General features: G+C 36.3%; 2 protein-coding genes across 2 annotated transcripts in view; one reads left to right on the top strand and one right to left on the bottom strand.

The window, feature by feature from the left end:
• LOC136857112 (probable E3 ubiquitin-protein ligase HECTD2) overlaps positions 1–12,969 on the bottom strand; it is a 236,724-nt gene that overhangs the window by 88,561 nt on the left and 135,194 nt on the right. The window contains exons 8-9 of the mRNA XM_068225060.1: positions 10,209–10,298; positions 6,328–6,392 (exon numbers count right to left, since the gene is read on the bottom strand). Coding sequence (XP_068081161.1) covers positions 6,328–6,392; positions 10,209–10,298 — 155 coding nt within the window. The remainder of the gene's footprint in view (positions 1–6,327; positions 6,393–10,208; positions 10,299–12,969) is intronic.
• Positions 1–12,969, top strand: part of LOC136857113 (heat shock 70 kDa protein 12A) — a 560,524-nt gene that overhangs the window by 58,268 nt on the left and 489,287 nt on the right. The window lies entirely within an intron of this gene.

A 12,969-nucleotide genomic window follows, 5' to 3' on the forward strand; every position in this document is an offset into this window, starting at 1 on the left:
GGCTGAATGCGAATTTTTCACTTTCACTGCTTGCTATAATACTCGTTTAAGTATTTTCTATTACTATAAAACCATCCCAAATTAACAAAGTATGATGTTGTGCACGCTATTTAATACTCAGCTTTTGGCATAAAAAGGAAAAATGCATACTTGCGGCTGAGATGTACTATTGGATCTCTCCTATATCAATGGAGTATTTGCCCAGAGTCGATACACTGTCACTGTCCCTGTTTATGGCTGTTGTACACAACCAGAAGATGATTATTTTATTTTACTTTTTCGCTAGTCGTTTAACGTCGTGACGCTGTGACGTTTTCGGTGACGGAAGGATGGGAAAGGGCTAGGATTGGAAAGTTAGCGTCCGTGGCCTCAATTATGGTACATCCCCAGCATTTGCCTTGTGTGAAAGTGGGAAACGGCAGAAAACCAACTTCAGTGCTGCCGACGGTTGGATTAAAATATTTTAAACCTAATTGTCATCTGAGACTGGTGAAAGAGGAAAGTCTTATCATGGATGGGTAATTCCCGCACTATAACGCTAGTGAACGACTGTTGCCTATGAATTATGGTTCTGAAACATGGTTACTAGGACTCTGAGATGTGTCCTCACTAAGATCGTAGGTACTTACGTCTCTGAGTACTCCGTAAGCAGGCAGGTTTCTGTCCCAAATGACTTAAAAGTACACTAAAACAGACAATAGTTACTTGGAAAAGTACTGACTTGGCTGTACTGATAAGTACGGGAAAGCCTGGCGAGGAGAGTGACTATGTGGGAAGCACGTACGTCCTTCCGCTATCACGGCCCGCTTACTCCGTTCAACATCTGACTTTTTATTTTCAGGGGTTCCCCGAGCCCGCTCCCCCCGTGTGGGGATCGAGTCTAATCTACATCGCTTGCGACATGCCGTTAATTCTAAAAAGAAAGATACAGCAGGGAGGATTGGAAAATGTGATACATGTGTCCCCATGCTCAGCATGCTACCAGGCCAAATGTGGTGATAGGGTAACATTGCGGTGTAATCAGGTAGTAAGCGCCAGGATAAAATCGCATAGGCAGAAGATAGAAAAATGCCTACATGTAAAACCTGACATTCGTAGATAGCACATTCAAGGATGTGGTCTGAAATATTCCAGTTTATGTTAGTGAAGAGTATTTGTCAAGCATAAGCCATGACCATTTTCCCTGCAATGTTCGTTTATTAGGGGGATCAGCCATTACTTAAACATTCTGTTTCATGTAGGTGACTTATTAAGTAATAGGCCCTCTCATTATCGTATTTCCCGCTACATCAGAGCAGGTACATCATGACTTCCCCTTACAGCCATTAGGACATGTCTCGTATGACTTATACTATCCAACATTAGTTGTAAGACTACAAGGTGTTCAAATGTACCCAGGTTGTACCGTTATACTTACTGGCACGTAAAAACTCCTGTAGAGCAACATTTCCGGCACCTCGGCGTCTCTGAAAACCGTTTAGAAGCACGTGGAAGCAATAACATCATATTGTGATTCCATTGTCGCGTCTAACGGACACAAAACAACTTGACTGAGTGAGTTGGCTACTCGGGGTCACGTAGTTAGTAGCTTGCATTCAGGAGGTAGTGGGTTCAAACTGTCGGTAGCCCTGAAGGTGGTTTTCCATTTTCACACCTTAATTGCGGCTACGATTGTATCCCTCCTAATGCTATCCTATCGCTGCCATAAGAGCTGTCTGATCAAGCGCGTTGACTATGCGGTTTGAGACGTGTAGCTGTTAGCTTTGCACTCGGGAGATAGTGGGTTCGAACCCTAATTTCGGAAGTCCTGAATATGATTTTCCGTGATTTCTCATATTCACACCAAGCAAATGCAGGGACCACAGTTGATTCCTTTCCAGTATTAGCTCTGTCCTATCTGATTGTAGACGTAAGATCTGTCTGTGTCGGTGCAACGTAAAACAAATATATGCACAAAGTAAGAGTTTTGTCTGTACGTTGCTCAGAATTTAAAAAGGGGGGTATTTCTGTATCAGTCGTGTCCACAGTAACAAGGAAATGCCCTTTTTAATTTTCCGTAATGTCTGTCTGTCTGTCTGTCTGTCTGTCTGTCTGTCTGTCTGTCTGTCTGTCTGTCTGTCTGTCTGTCTAAACGTATGTATGTACACGCATTACGATATAACGGCTGAAGAGAGGCCATAAATAATTGTATTCACGCTGAGTGAAATGGTAGTTTAGGGGAAGGCCTAAAATTGAATGTTATGTTATTAGTGGTCGTATCTTAATGAAAAACGACAGGCAAAGTCGGGGAATAAGTATCTACAATCTACGCTACAAATAATTATATTCACGCTGAGAAAAGTGGTAGTATAGGGGAAGGCCTAAAATTTAATTCTCAAATATTTGTTATTAGTGGTCGTATCTTAATGAAAATCGGTATGCAAAGTCGGGGATCACTATTATGTAGGTTATAAATAATTGTATTCACGCTGAGTGAAATGGTAGTTTAGGGGAAGGCCTAAAATTGAATGTTATTTTGTTATTAGTGGTCGTATCTTAATGAAAATCGGCAGGCAAAGTCGGGGAATAAGTATCTACAATCTACGCTACAAATAATTATAATCACGCTGAGAAAAGTGGTAGTTTAGGGGAAGGCCTAAAATTTAATTCTCAAACATTTGTTATTAGTGGTCGTATCGATAAATACTACATAACTTAACTAAAAGCTAAATATAGTATTTAATTTCGGATTATTTATGTCTTATAGCCTACATTGTTACCGAACCGGCTATGATCACAGAGATATTCGTGAATTTGGATTTTTGTTACTAAGTCCATGTCAGCGCCGAGTCAAGGGAAAAATGGGTAAACAGAATTTAATGAGCATCGGTATGTAAAGTCGGAGAATAAAGAACTACAGTCTGCACTATAAATAATTTTTATAAGACTCCCTTATATCACAGAGTCGAAAGAAAATGAAATGTGAAGGCCTACAATATAGAAAGCTCATAAAATTGATCAACAATAACATTACATTGACCATTGTTTGTTGTGATGTGCTTTGTGTCTTCTGTAGACACTCATCTCGGATATATAACATTACTGCTGCGTACCGAGTATTTTTTAAACATTTGCTTTACGTCGCACTGACACAGATAGGTCTTACGGCGACGAGGGAATAGGAAAGGGCTAGGAGTGTGAAGGAAGCGGCCTTGGCCTTAATTAAGGTACTGCCCCAGCATTTGCCAGGTGTGAAAATGGGAAACCACGGAATACCATCTTCAGGGCTGCCGACAGTGGGGTTCGAACCCACTATCTTCGGATGCAAGCTCACAGCTGCGTGCCCCTAACCACACGGCCAACTCGCCCAGTCGTACCGAATGTAACAGCTTGCCTCAATATTGGCGGGAAGTAGCTGAGGAGTTAGATAACTTTCTTCTTTAGCATGCCATTCCTCTGGTTCATAAATTTTCTGATACTACTGGCACGTAAGAGAACTCCTGCAGGACTAAATTCCAGCACATCGGCGTCTCCGAAAATAGTTAAAGTAATTAGTGGGACGTAGAAAGGAATAACATTATTATTACAACTGAAAAGTTCGCAGATAGTGACCTGAGTTCCTATTAAGTGTCGTATTGCTGAATGATAATATGACGCCATAATCTGCCAAGTGGACACGTGATTTACTACAGTTCTACCGCAGGAAGGTACTGGCCCATTTTTTACTGACCTGGTACTGATTGGTATCCATCATTTTACAACTATCTATCTATCTATCTATCTATCTATCTATCTATCTATCTATCTATCTATCTATCTATCTATCTATCTATCTATCTATCTATCTATCTATCTATCTATCTATCTATCTATCTATATGTTTTGTCTGTACGTTGCTCAGAATTTGAAAATATTGGCATTTCTGTATCGGTCATATCCATAGTAACAAGGAAATGCACTCTTTACTTTTCCGTAATTTCTGTCTGTCTGTCTGTCTGTCTGTCTGTCTGTCTGTCTGTCTGTCTATATGTCTGTACACGCATCACGAGGAAACGGTTGAAGAGAATTTAATGAAAATCGGTATGTGAATCTAGGCTATAAATCTTTTTACTCACGCTGAGTGAAATGGTAGTTTAGGGGAAGGCCTAAAATGTAATTCTCAAATATTTATATTATTAGTGGTCCAATCGATAAATACTACATAACTAAAGTTATATAGAATTAAATTTCCGATCATTTATGTTATGCATTGCTACTGAACCGGCTTTGAAAACACAGATATTCATGAATTTGTATTTTGTTGCCAAGTCCATATCAACGCCAAGCCACGAGAAAATGGGTTAACAGAATTTAATGAAAGTCGGTACATAGAGACGGGGAATAAGAAACTACAGTCTAAGTTATAAACAATTTTATTCACCCTGGACGAAATTGTAGTTTAGGGGAAGGCGCCTAAAATTTAATTTTTAAATACCTATGTTGTTGGTCCTATCGACAAGTACTACATAACACAAGTTATAGAGAATACAATTTCCGACCATTTATGTTTTATTCAGTTTTACCGTACCGACTATTATAAGAGTGGCATTTCAGAGTCGGAAGAAAACTAAATGTGAAGATCTACAATATTGAAAACGCATAACATTGATCAACAATAACATTACATTGACCATTGTTTGTTGTAATGTTCTTCGTCTCTTATGCTGCCGCTCAACTCCGATAGATGAGCTTTCTGCTGCGTACCGAGTATAACAGCTTGACTGAATATTGGCGGGAAATAGCTGGGGAGTTAGAAAACTTTCTTCCTTAGCATGTCATTTGTCTGATTCATACATTTTCTGATACCGTACTGCTGGTACGTAACACGCTGGTTTATCATGGTATTCTAGCTATTCGATCCCTACTCTGATGCGCTGTTTTGAATGAGCAGTGTGCACACCAGGCAGAGGCTCGCTTAGTAGTAGTAGTAGTAGTAGTAGTAGTAGTAGTAGTAGCAGCATGGCCTGATCTAGAATTGCAATTTAAGCATGTTCCAAATTATAGCACAACAGTTCACTAATAACTCAATATTCAACCGTGAAAAGAGCTGTTTCTTAAAAAGAGCTTCTTCCTCTTCACTTTTATTAAATTCTACATTCATTTTATTCAAAATTAGCAGTGAAGAGGGGGTGTCTCCTGGCTTGGAGGAAATTTTTTTTTTTTTGCTATGGGCTTTACGTCGCACCGACACAGATAGGTCTTATGGCGACGATGGGATAGGAAAGGCCTAGGAGTTGGAAGGAAGCGGCCGTGGCCTTAAGTAAGGTACAGCCCCAGCATTTGCCTGGTGTGAAAATGGGAAACCACGGAAAACCATTTTCAGGGCTGCCGACAGTGGGATTCGAACCTACTATCTCCCGGATGCAAGCTCACAGCCGCGCGCCTCTACGCGCACGGCCAACTCGCCCGGTAGCTTGGAGGAAAAAAATCACCTCCAAGTCAGATAGATTTTTACGCCGCCAGTGTAGTGAACTGAGATTTTTCGACTCATCGGGTACTCCTAGGAAACAGATTTGTAAAAGGGCATAGTTTTTGCACTGGACTCTCCACTATTTGACCCCTCCCCTCCCGAAAAAGGACTGAGTGTTCACGGATCACGGCTGTCTGCGGCCTGGTCATTCCAGCTCTGGAACTTTGGAATGTTAGATCGACAGCGTAGTACTGTTTGTTAAAAGTGATAAAATGTGTGGTTTTTCATTTGATCGAGTATTTCATGTGAAATCATTGATTTTACTCGCGCTATTCCTACTGACGTCATTGTAATGATCTATGTTCATTTCAGTTGTGAAAACCACTAAGGCAGTCTTTCTGAGGATGTAAAAAGGCAGGTGGAGAGTGAGTGTCTGCCATTATAATGCAATTCCCCACCTGATTATGACTGATGGTAGGCAAGCAGGCCTACCATTAAAATTATAACTTCCCTAACGCAGTCTTCATATGAGAAAAGACGTTTGGAGATTTGTCCGTCGCGTTTCTAGGGTAAAGTTAAGAGCTATGCACTTTAATATAGTCTTGCTCACAACGTGTTCGATACCTAACCTACAATTCTGTATACACTGTAGAATTCCGTAGCGAAACACGGGTACATTGGCTAGTCATTTATAAATAGTCAAATATAGAATATTACAAACTGACTGTGAAATTCAGCAAGCCCTCATGCCCTGACTCTAGATGTTTGGAACTGATTTCTTCTACACCAATACAGATGCGGAAATTAATTGAAACAAATATTTGGATGAGGAATGGTACTTCGTAAAAATTAATCGTATGTGTCTGAACCAACGATTAATATAATATAAAATGACTTACATTCGGTTTTCTTCGAGCAGCGCGTTGATGATGGCTTTCATCACAGTCTTGTGGATCAGGGAGGGCTGAAAGGTAAATGTTACAATCAGTTAATGAATTATTCCATATTTCTGCATTTTAATTTATTGGCAAATTGAATAGTTTAGTGCATGTAAATGCTTCGAATGTAAATATTAAATTCTCTGTGCCCTATCTATGTATAAACGGTGTAATAGTTTCATAGCCCACTCTCTTTCAGTAAATAGCTTGTCACATCCTGGAAAGAAGTACCCAATTTAGTCAAGCGAAAACTATTATTCATTCTTGATAAAGGAATCTGTATATTGGCTAGATGCCATTGGAGCTCTTTTTCTATCATGTACAAGTTAAGAAGTCGACAATGTATGATGAGATGTATGTTGAAAACATTGCGTATTTCTACCTAGCATTTTACAAGTTAATGCCTTCCAGCCTGTTTTTACAATGCTTGGTAAAGCTAAAGGTTCCACCTATTCAATACATTATCATAATGGTCTGTTTAGAACATCACATATTTATTTAACTTATTGTAAAATACATCTTTGGGACCGGTTTCGGCAATCCACTATGCCATCATCAGCCACTGAAAGTGTTAATAGCAAGGAATATTCAAAAAAGTAAAAATATGCTATAGAATCAGTATAGAATGTATGCTTGGCATACTTTTAACAGCAAGTCCTATTCTACATAAAAAACATTAAAAATGGCTAGATAACATTGACCCATTGTACTATACAAATAATATGTCTTTTTTCAAAAAATACAGTACTATTTGGTGCGTCTAAAATTATTTTGTATATGATTGAAAAAGTCTATGATTTGGTGTAGCTTATGTACAAATCAATTTTATATGAATTTCTTGTACATAAGCTACACCAAATCATAGACAAATCAATTTTATATGAATTTCTTGTACATAAGCTACACCAAATCATAGACAAATCAATTTTATATGAAGTTCTTGTACATAAGCTACACCAAATCATAGACAAATCAATTTTATATGAATTTCTTGTACATAAGCTACACCAAATCATAGACTTTTTCAATCATATACAAAATAATTTTAGACGCACCAAATAGTGCTGTATTTTTTGAAAAAAGACATGTTATTTGTATAGTACAATGGGTCAATGTTATCTAGCTATTTTTAATGTTTTTCATGTAGAATAGGACTTGCTGTTAAAAGTATGCCAAGCATACATTCTATACTGATTCTATAGCATATTTTTACTTTTTTGAATGTTCCTTGCTATTAACACTTTCAGTGGCTGATGATGGCATAGTGGATTGCCGAAACCGGTCCCAAAGATGTATTGTACAATAAGTTAAATAAATATGTGATGTTCTAAACAGACCATTGATAATGTATTGAATAGGTGGAACATTTTAGCTTTACCAAGCATTGTAAAATCTTGAGTCAATACGGACAAAAAATGAAGTTTTTAATACTATATTCCAGCCTGTGATCAGAGCTGTTTCATTGCCAAAGCTCATTGTAAACATTTCTGAAACCATTGAAATAATTCAGAACAATATGGCTGCCGTGTAGCTGTGAGCGTGCGTTAACGAGTCGGTGAGTTCGAATCCCACCGCCGGCAGCTTTGAATATGCTTTTCCATTGCTTCTCATTTTTACACCAGGCAAATATCGAGGCTGTACTCTTAATTAACGTCATGGTCACTTCCTTCCATATGTTTCAAAAAGAAGAAAGGGAGAGAAAAAATAAAATATACAACATCAATTCTAAATTGCATGACAATCTAAGAGTGAAGTTACGTTAGCTATTATGTGATGTGAAACTTCCCTGTAGTAGTTATTTATTTACATACATACAGTTGTTGACCGTAACAGACCTGGGACAAACAAACCATTTGCCAGAATGTGGGATGTGTACACAAAATTATCTCTCGAATACTGGATATCAAAATTTTAAGTGGCATCATAATGATGCTGTCCTTCGGATCTAGCATAGATTGGAAGATTTCGAGAGAGTAACTAATAAACACTACCCACTAAACTAAAAACAAGAGTACGAATATTCAGTGATTCACAAGCTGCACTGAACTCAGTAAACGATAAATATGACTTAAATCCAATAGCTGTCAATATCAGAGCAATAGCTCAGGAGTGTTCTCACATCTGTACATCTTGGATTAGAGGTCACACTGGGTTTACTGGTAATGAAAAAGCAGACGAATTAGCTAAATCAGTTGCTACATCTCTTTTGAATATTGAAAACCATAAACCTCCAATATGCTATGTTCAAAGACAAATCAGACAGTATCTATTACATCACTGGAATAATTCATTGACATGTAGTCTGAAATGATCTGTTAGGCAAGAAGTATTATTTCCGGAAGTTCAAAAGTACTATCATGTAAAGCATTAGTGTCAACTTTGTTTTAACTCAATTTTTAACTGGTCATGGATAACTTAAATCTTATTTGGAACGCTTTAAACTTAACGTTACAGATGGCTACTTATGATTTTGTGGATCAGTTCAGACAGTGAATCATTTGATATCTGAGTGTCCAGTGTTTGAAATGAGAAGATATTTTTTACAATGCCACCTGAATGGTTGTAACCTGGAACTTTCTAAACCACTGTATCATGTACTTAAGAGACCATGTTATTATGTGCATTTTCTCACATTCATTAACAAAAATTTTTGTAAACTAAATTTATAAGAAGTCTCTTTGTTATGATTTTAAACTATAAACCTAATATACATTTGGTAAAATAGAGTTCCTATATTGTTTTGGATATTAAATAATTCATAATAAACACTACCCACTTCTCACTTCTAACACATGTTTCGTGCTTTATGTATAAAGTACGAAAGTAAGGAACAAGTAAGATTACGCTTTCAACTTTTAAGATTGTACATTAATTTACATATCTTTATCTTTTTTGTTGATATCGAAAGGCTATTTACTTCATTCCTATCTAAAATATTATACACCGTAAGGACTAGGCTACAGATATTTTGAAATGTTGCTACCTAAGTGGCCTACCTACCAATTTCAACATTCCGAATATGGTACTATGCAGCAACGGAAACATAATTCTATTGGGCGGACACTATGGCCGAGTTGATTTAATTTCGTCCGATCGTAGAGAGGTCTTTAATATATCAACAACAGTAATGTGTAGTGTAAAGATTTTTGATCACTGTGTATCAGCCGCGATTGAACCCGCCAACTTGGGATCACGAGTCGGCCCCCTACCACTGATTCACTGAGACATCTATTAAATAGGAATCCTTTATAAAAAAGAAAATTGACACTGTTTAGACGTTTGTAACACTGTCATTATCCAAAATACATATCAAAACAGCATCAGTTCGCAATACCCTGCAACGACTTTCTGCGAAGCCATTTACCCTTCATCAGATTACATGCTCTCAAACTGTATTAATGAACTATCTATACCAAAATTGAAACATTCTGCCCAAATTGCTATTAGATAAAGCACATGGGAGAAAATCTTTCTCAGGAGCCATTGTTTGTGTAAATAGCGTAAAATAACATATTTATAACAATATATTCATAATTGTAAAGAGGTGCATAGATCTAATACAATATTTTAACCTAGTACTAATCGAAGTGTATGTAATGTGATTTTTGGAATGCATCCTTATTTTTTAGTAACAAGAGTATAATTCTTCTTCTTCGGGCTAATAACGAATATAGACTTCATTTTTAAACTGAGATTGAAAGAGTGACTAATTCACCAGGCGTAAGAAGTTTTTATAATTTAGTGGAACTTTGATAAAATAGGCTTACTTTTGTTAAATTCTACGCTGAAATTCATATGCGTGTTTCTTTTGAAATTGGTGCTAGTAGACATACATAACTCACCATCTCCCTAAGTGCGTCATGCACGGTGTAGAGAAACTCCATTTTGAGGCCTGGGTCCTCTGGTCGTCCTCCGCTTTCATCCCGATTCACCTGGAAGAGACAAATAAGGTTGTTTTATGTTTCAGGTCAGAAGGCAGGTTTTAACTCTCAGGAGTGTTACCATTCCCACCAGTTGTAAGAGCTGGAGATTTTAAAAAAAAGAAAGGATGGAAAAAGCAAATTGTAGATTTCGGTAGAATTCCCTACTTGCACAAATTTAAACGAAATTAAATATTAAAGTAGACTTATTTTCTGGCTCCTTGGCGGAATGGTCAGCGTAGTGATCTTCGGTTTAGTAGGCCCGTGCTAAATTTTCGGCCGACTCGGGGATTTTAACTTCGTATGGTTAATTACTCCAGCTCGGAGAGCAGGTGTATGCTTTCACCTTAATACACAACTTCATTTAGTTATTTACTATAAATAAATAAATAAATAAATAAATAAATAAATAAATAAATAAATAAATAAATAAATAAATAAATAAATAAATAAATAAATAAATAAATAAATAAATAAATAAATAAATAAATAAATAAATAAATAAATAAATAAATAAATAAATAAATAAATAAATAAATAAATAAATAAATAAATAAATAAATAAATAAATAAATAAATAAATAAAATGCGGTATAACATATATTATATAAATATAATATTTATTTATTTATTTATTTATTTATTTATTTATTTATTTATTTATTTATTTATTTTAGGTACAACGCGTTATACTACTAGCCATCACAGAAACGCACAATAGTGATTACATCCTCCACATAGCGTTGGCATCAGGAAAGACATGCGGCCGTAAGTATGGGATAAATAATAAAAAGTGTGGACCTCAGGTAATTAGGAAAAGGCAAGGAAGAAGAAGAACATTAGAGTAGACCTAATAAATAAGCAGATACTTGTTCATTTCAGTTTATTCAAATAGCAATAAAACAGCAATTTAAATAGGAAAACAAAATATGGATACCATATTAAGAACCCTATTGGTATTACGATTGGCTCTTACCGCGTAATTTAGTCTTCACTATCATATATTTTTCAGCCTTCTTGCGCATGCACAAAGGAATAAACAAAAACAAATAGTTTTTACATATCTTGCGGGGTTCAGTCTTCTGTGCGTCTTCTCTTAATTTTCGTTGAAGATTGGTTTGTAAAATACTCTAGTCCTGCCTCTCTCAGTAGGGAATTTGTTGGCTGGGCGATAACATTAAGATATCATTGTAAAAATATATATATTCTCTATGCAAATTATATATATATATATATATTGAGTGACTATACACGAGCAACGAGACGGCCGACCGTTTGAGATCAACAATTTGTTTCGTTCGATTGGTGAGGAAGTTCCTGAGAATGAACGTTTCACAGTTTTGTCCCTTTGTTTTATTTTCAGATGATGCCGTTCTACATGATATCGGTACTGAAACTCCTATGTTATGTAAAGTGTCTTTGTCTTAGTGGGTATAACGAACACTAAATAATAATTTAACACATTTTATATTCATATTCTCCCTTATAGATTTTCTTTTCCTGTTGTTTTCTTCTCGGTGTTCACAGTCAGTAGTTGTGGGAAGCGTGAAGAACACTCGTGAGGAATTTGATAAATTTGTACGTTTGGTAACAGAAAATTAAAAACACAATCACTGCGAAACTTTTGAAGTTATTCAGTGATTTTTTAAACTACTTTTCTTGTTCATGAGTTAGGTACAATCTCCATTAGTAATGGCAATACGTTTAGTTTTCATTTACAGGCCGAGGGACAACGTTTAGCTCGCAGCTGTTTAACCTCCTTTTCCTTTTCTGCAAACAAGAAGTTGGCAACTAGTATAAACATCTGTACTTGCATGTACTTTAAGGTGATTTTATTTTGGTATAATTTGATCTAAAAATGACCATTTAATTTCATTAAACGTGTCATTTTGGGGATTTTTCTCGTCTGTTATGTGTTAACTTTTTGTTAATACAAAAATTGTGTTCGACCAACAAATGGTTTTTCATACTCTCACTATTAACAGGAGTAGCAACCGATACCGTTCAGAATTCCGAAGTTTGAATTTCGGTATTTCCAACGGCTATTCCTGCTGAATTTTTCACTGCCTTGTGTCGGTAGATTTACTGACACGTAAAAGACTCATGCGGGACTAAATTCCGGCATCTCGGCGTTTCCGAAAAACAGTAAAAGTATTTAGTGGGACGTAAAGCAATTATTATTATTATTATTATTATTATTATTATTATTATTATTATTATTATTATTATTATTCTCTCTGTATTCTTCACATTTACTCCACAGTGATGACGGGGTCTTCACGACTAATCTAGCTTGTATAAATTTTAGTTGCTCCGTTTTCAAACAAACAAACAAACAAACAAACATAAACATCCCAAGTTTACAATTTGTTGTAAGTCACATGTTGTCATATACGTTATGAGCTCAAAGGCAAATGTGGACCTTGGCTTTTTCATTTATTCAGGATTCTCTGTCGTGTCTAGTTCTAAGCGATATTTTTTTCCCTGACATTCCCTAGAACTTCATCGATCAGTCTCAGTTTAAATTGTCCACTTTTCCTGACACCTCATTATTTTCTTAACAATACCTTTGTCATACGTCCTTTGCACGTGCCCTGTCAAACCCTGTCTGTACTGGTATGTCAATATCACGTAATATATAGAGTAAATAGTTTCTCGTGTCATACTGTACTTTCTTCCTTTT

Source organism: Anabrus simplex, chromosome 1 (genome assembly GCF_040414725.1).
Source record: "Anabrus simplex isolate iqAnaSimp1 chromosome 1, ASM4041472v1, whole genome shotgun sequence".
In the NCBI taxonomy this organism is placed as follows: domain Eukaryota; kingdom Metazoa; phylum Arthropoda; class Insecta; order Orthoptera; family Tettigoniidae; genus Anabrus; species Anabrus simplex.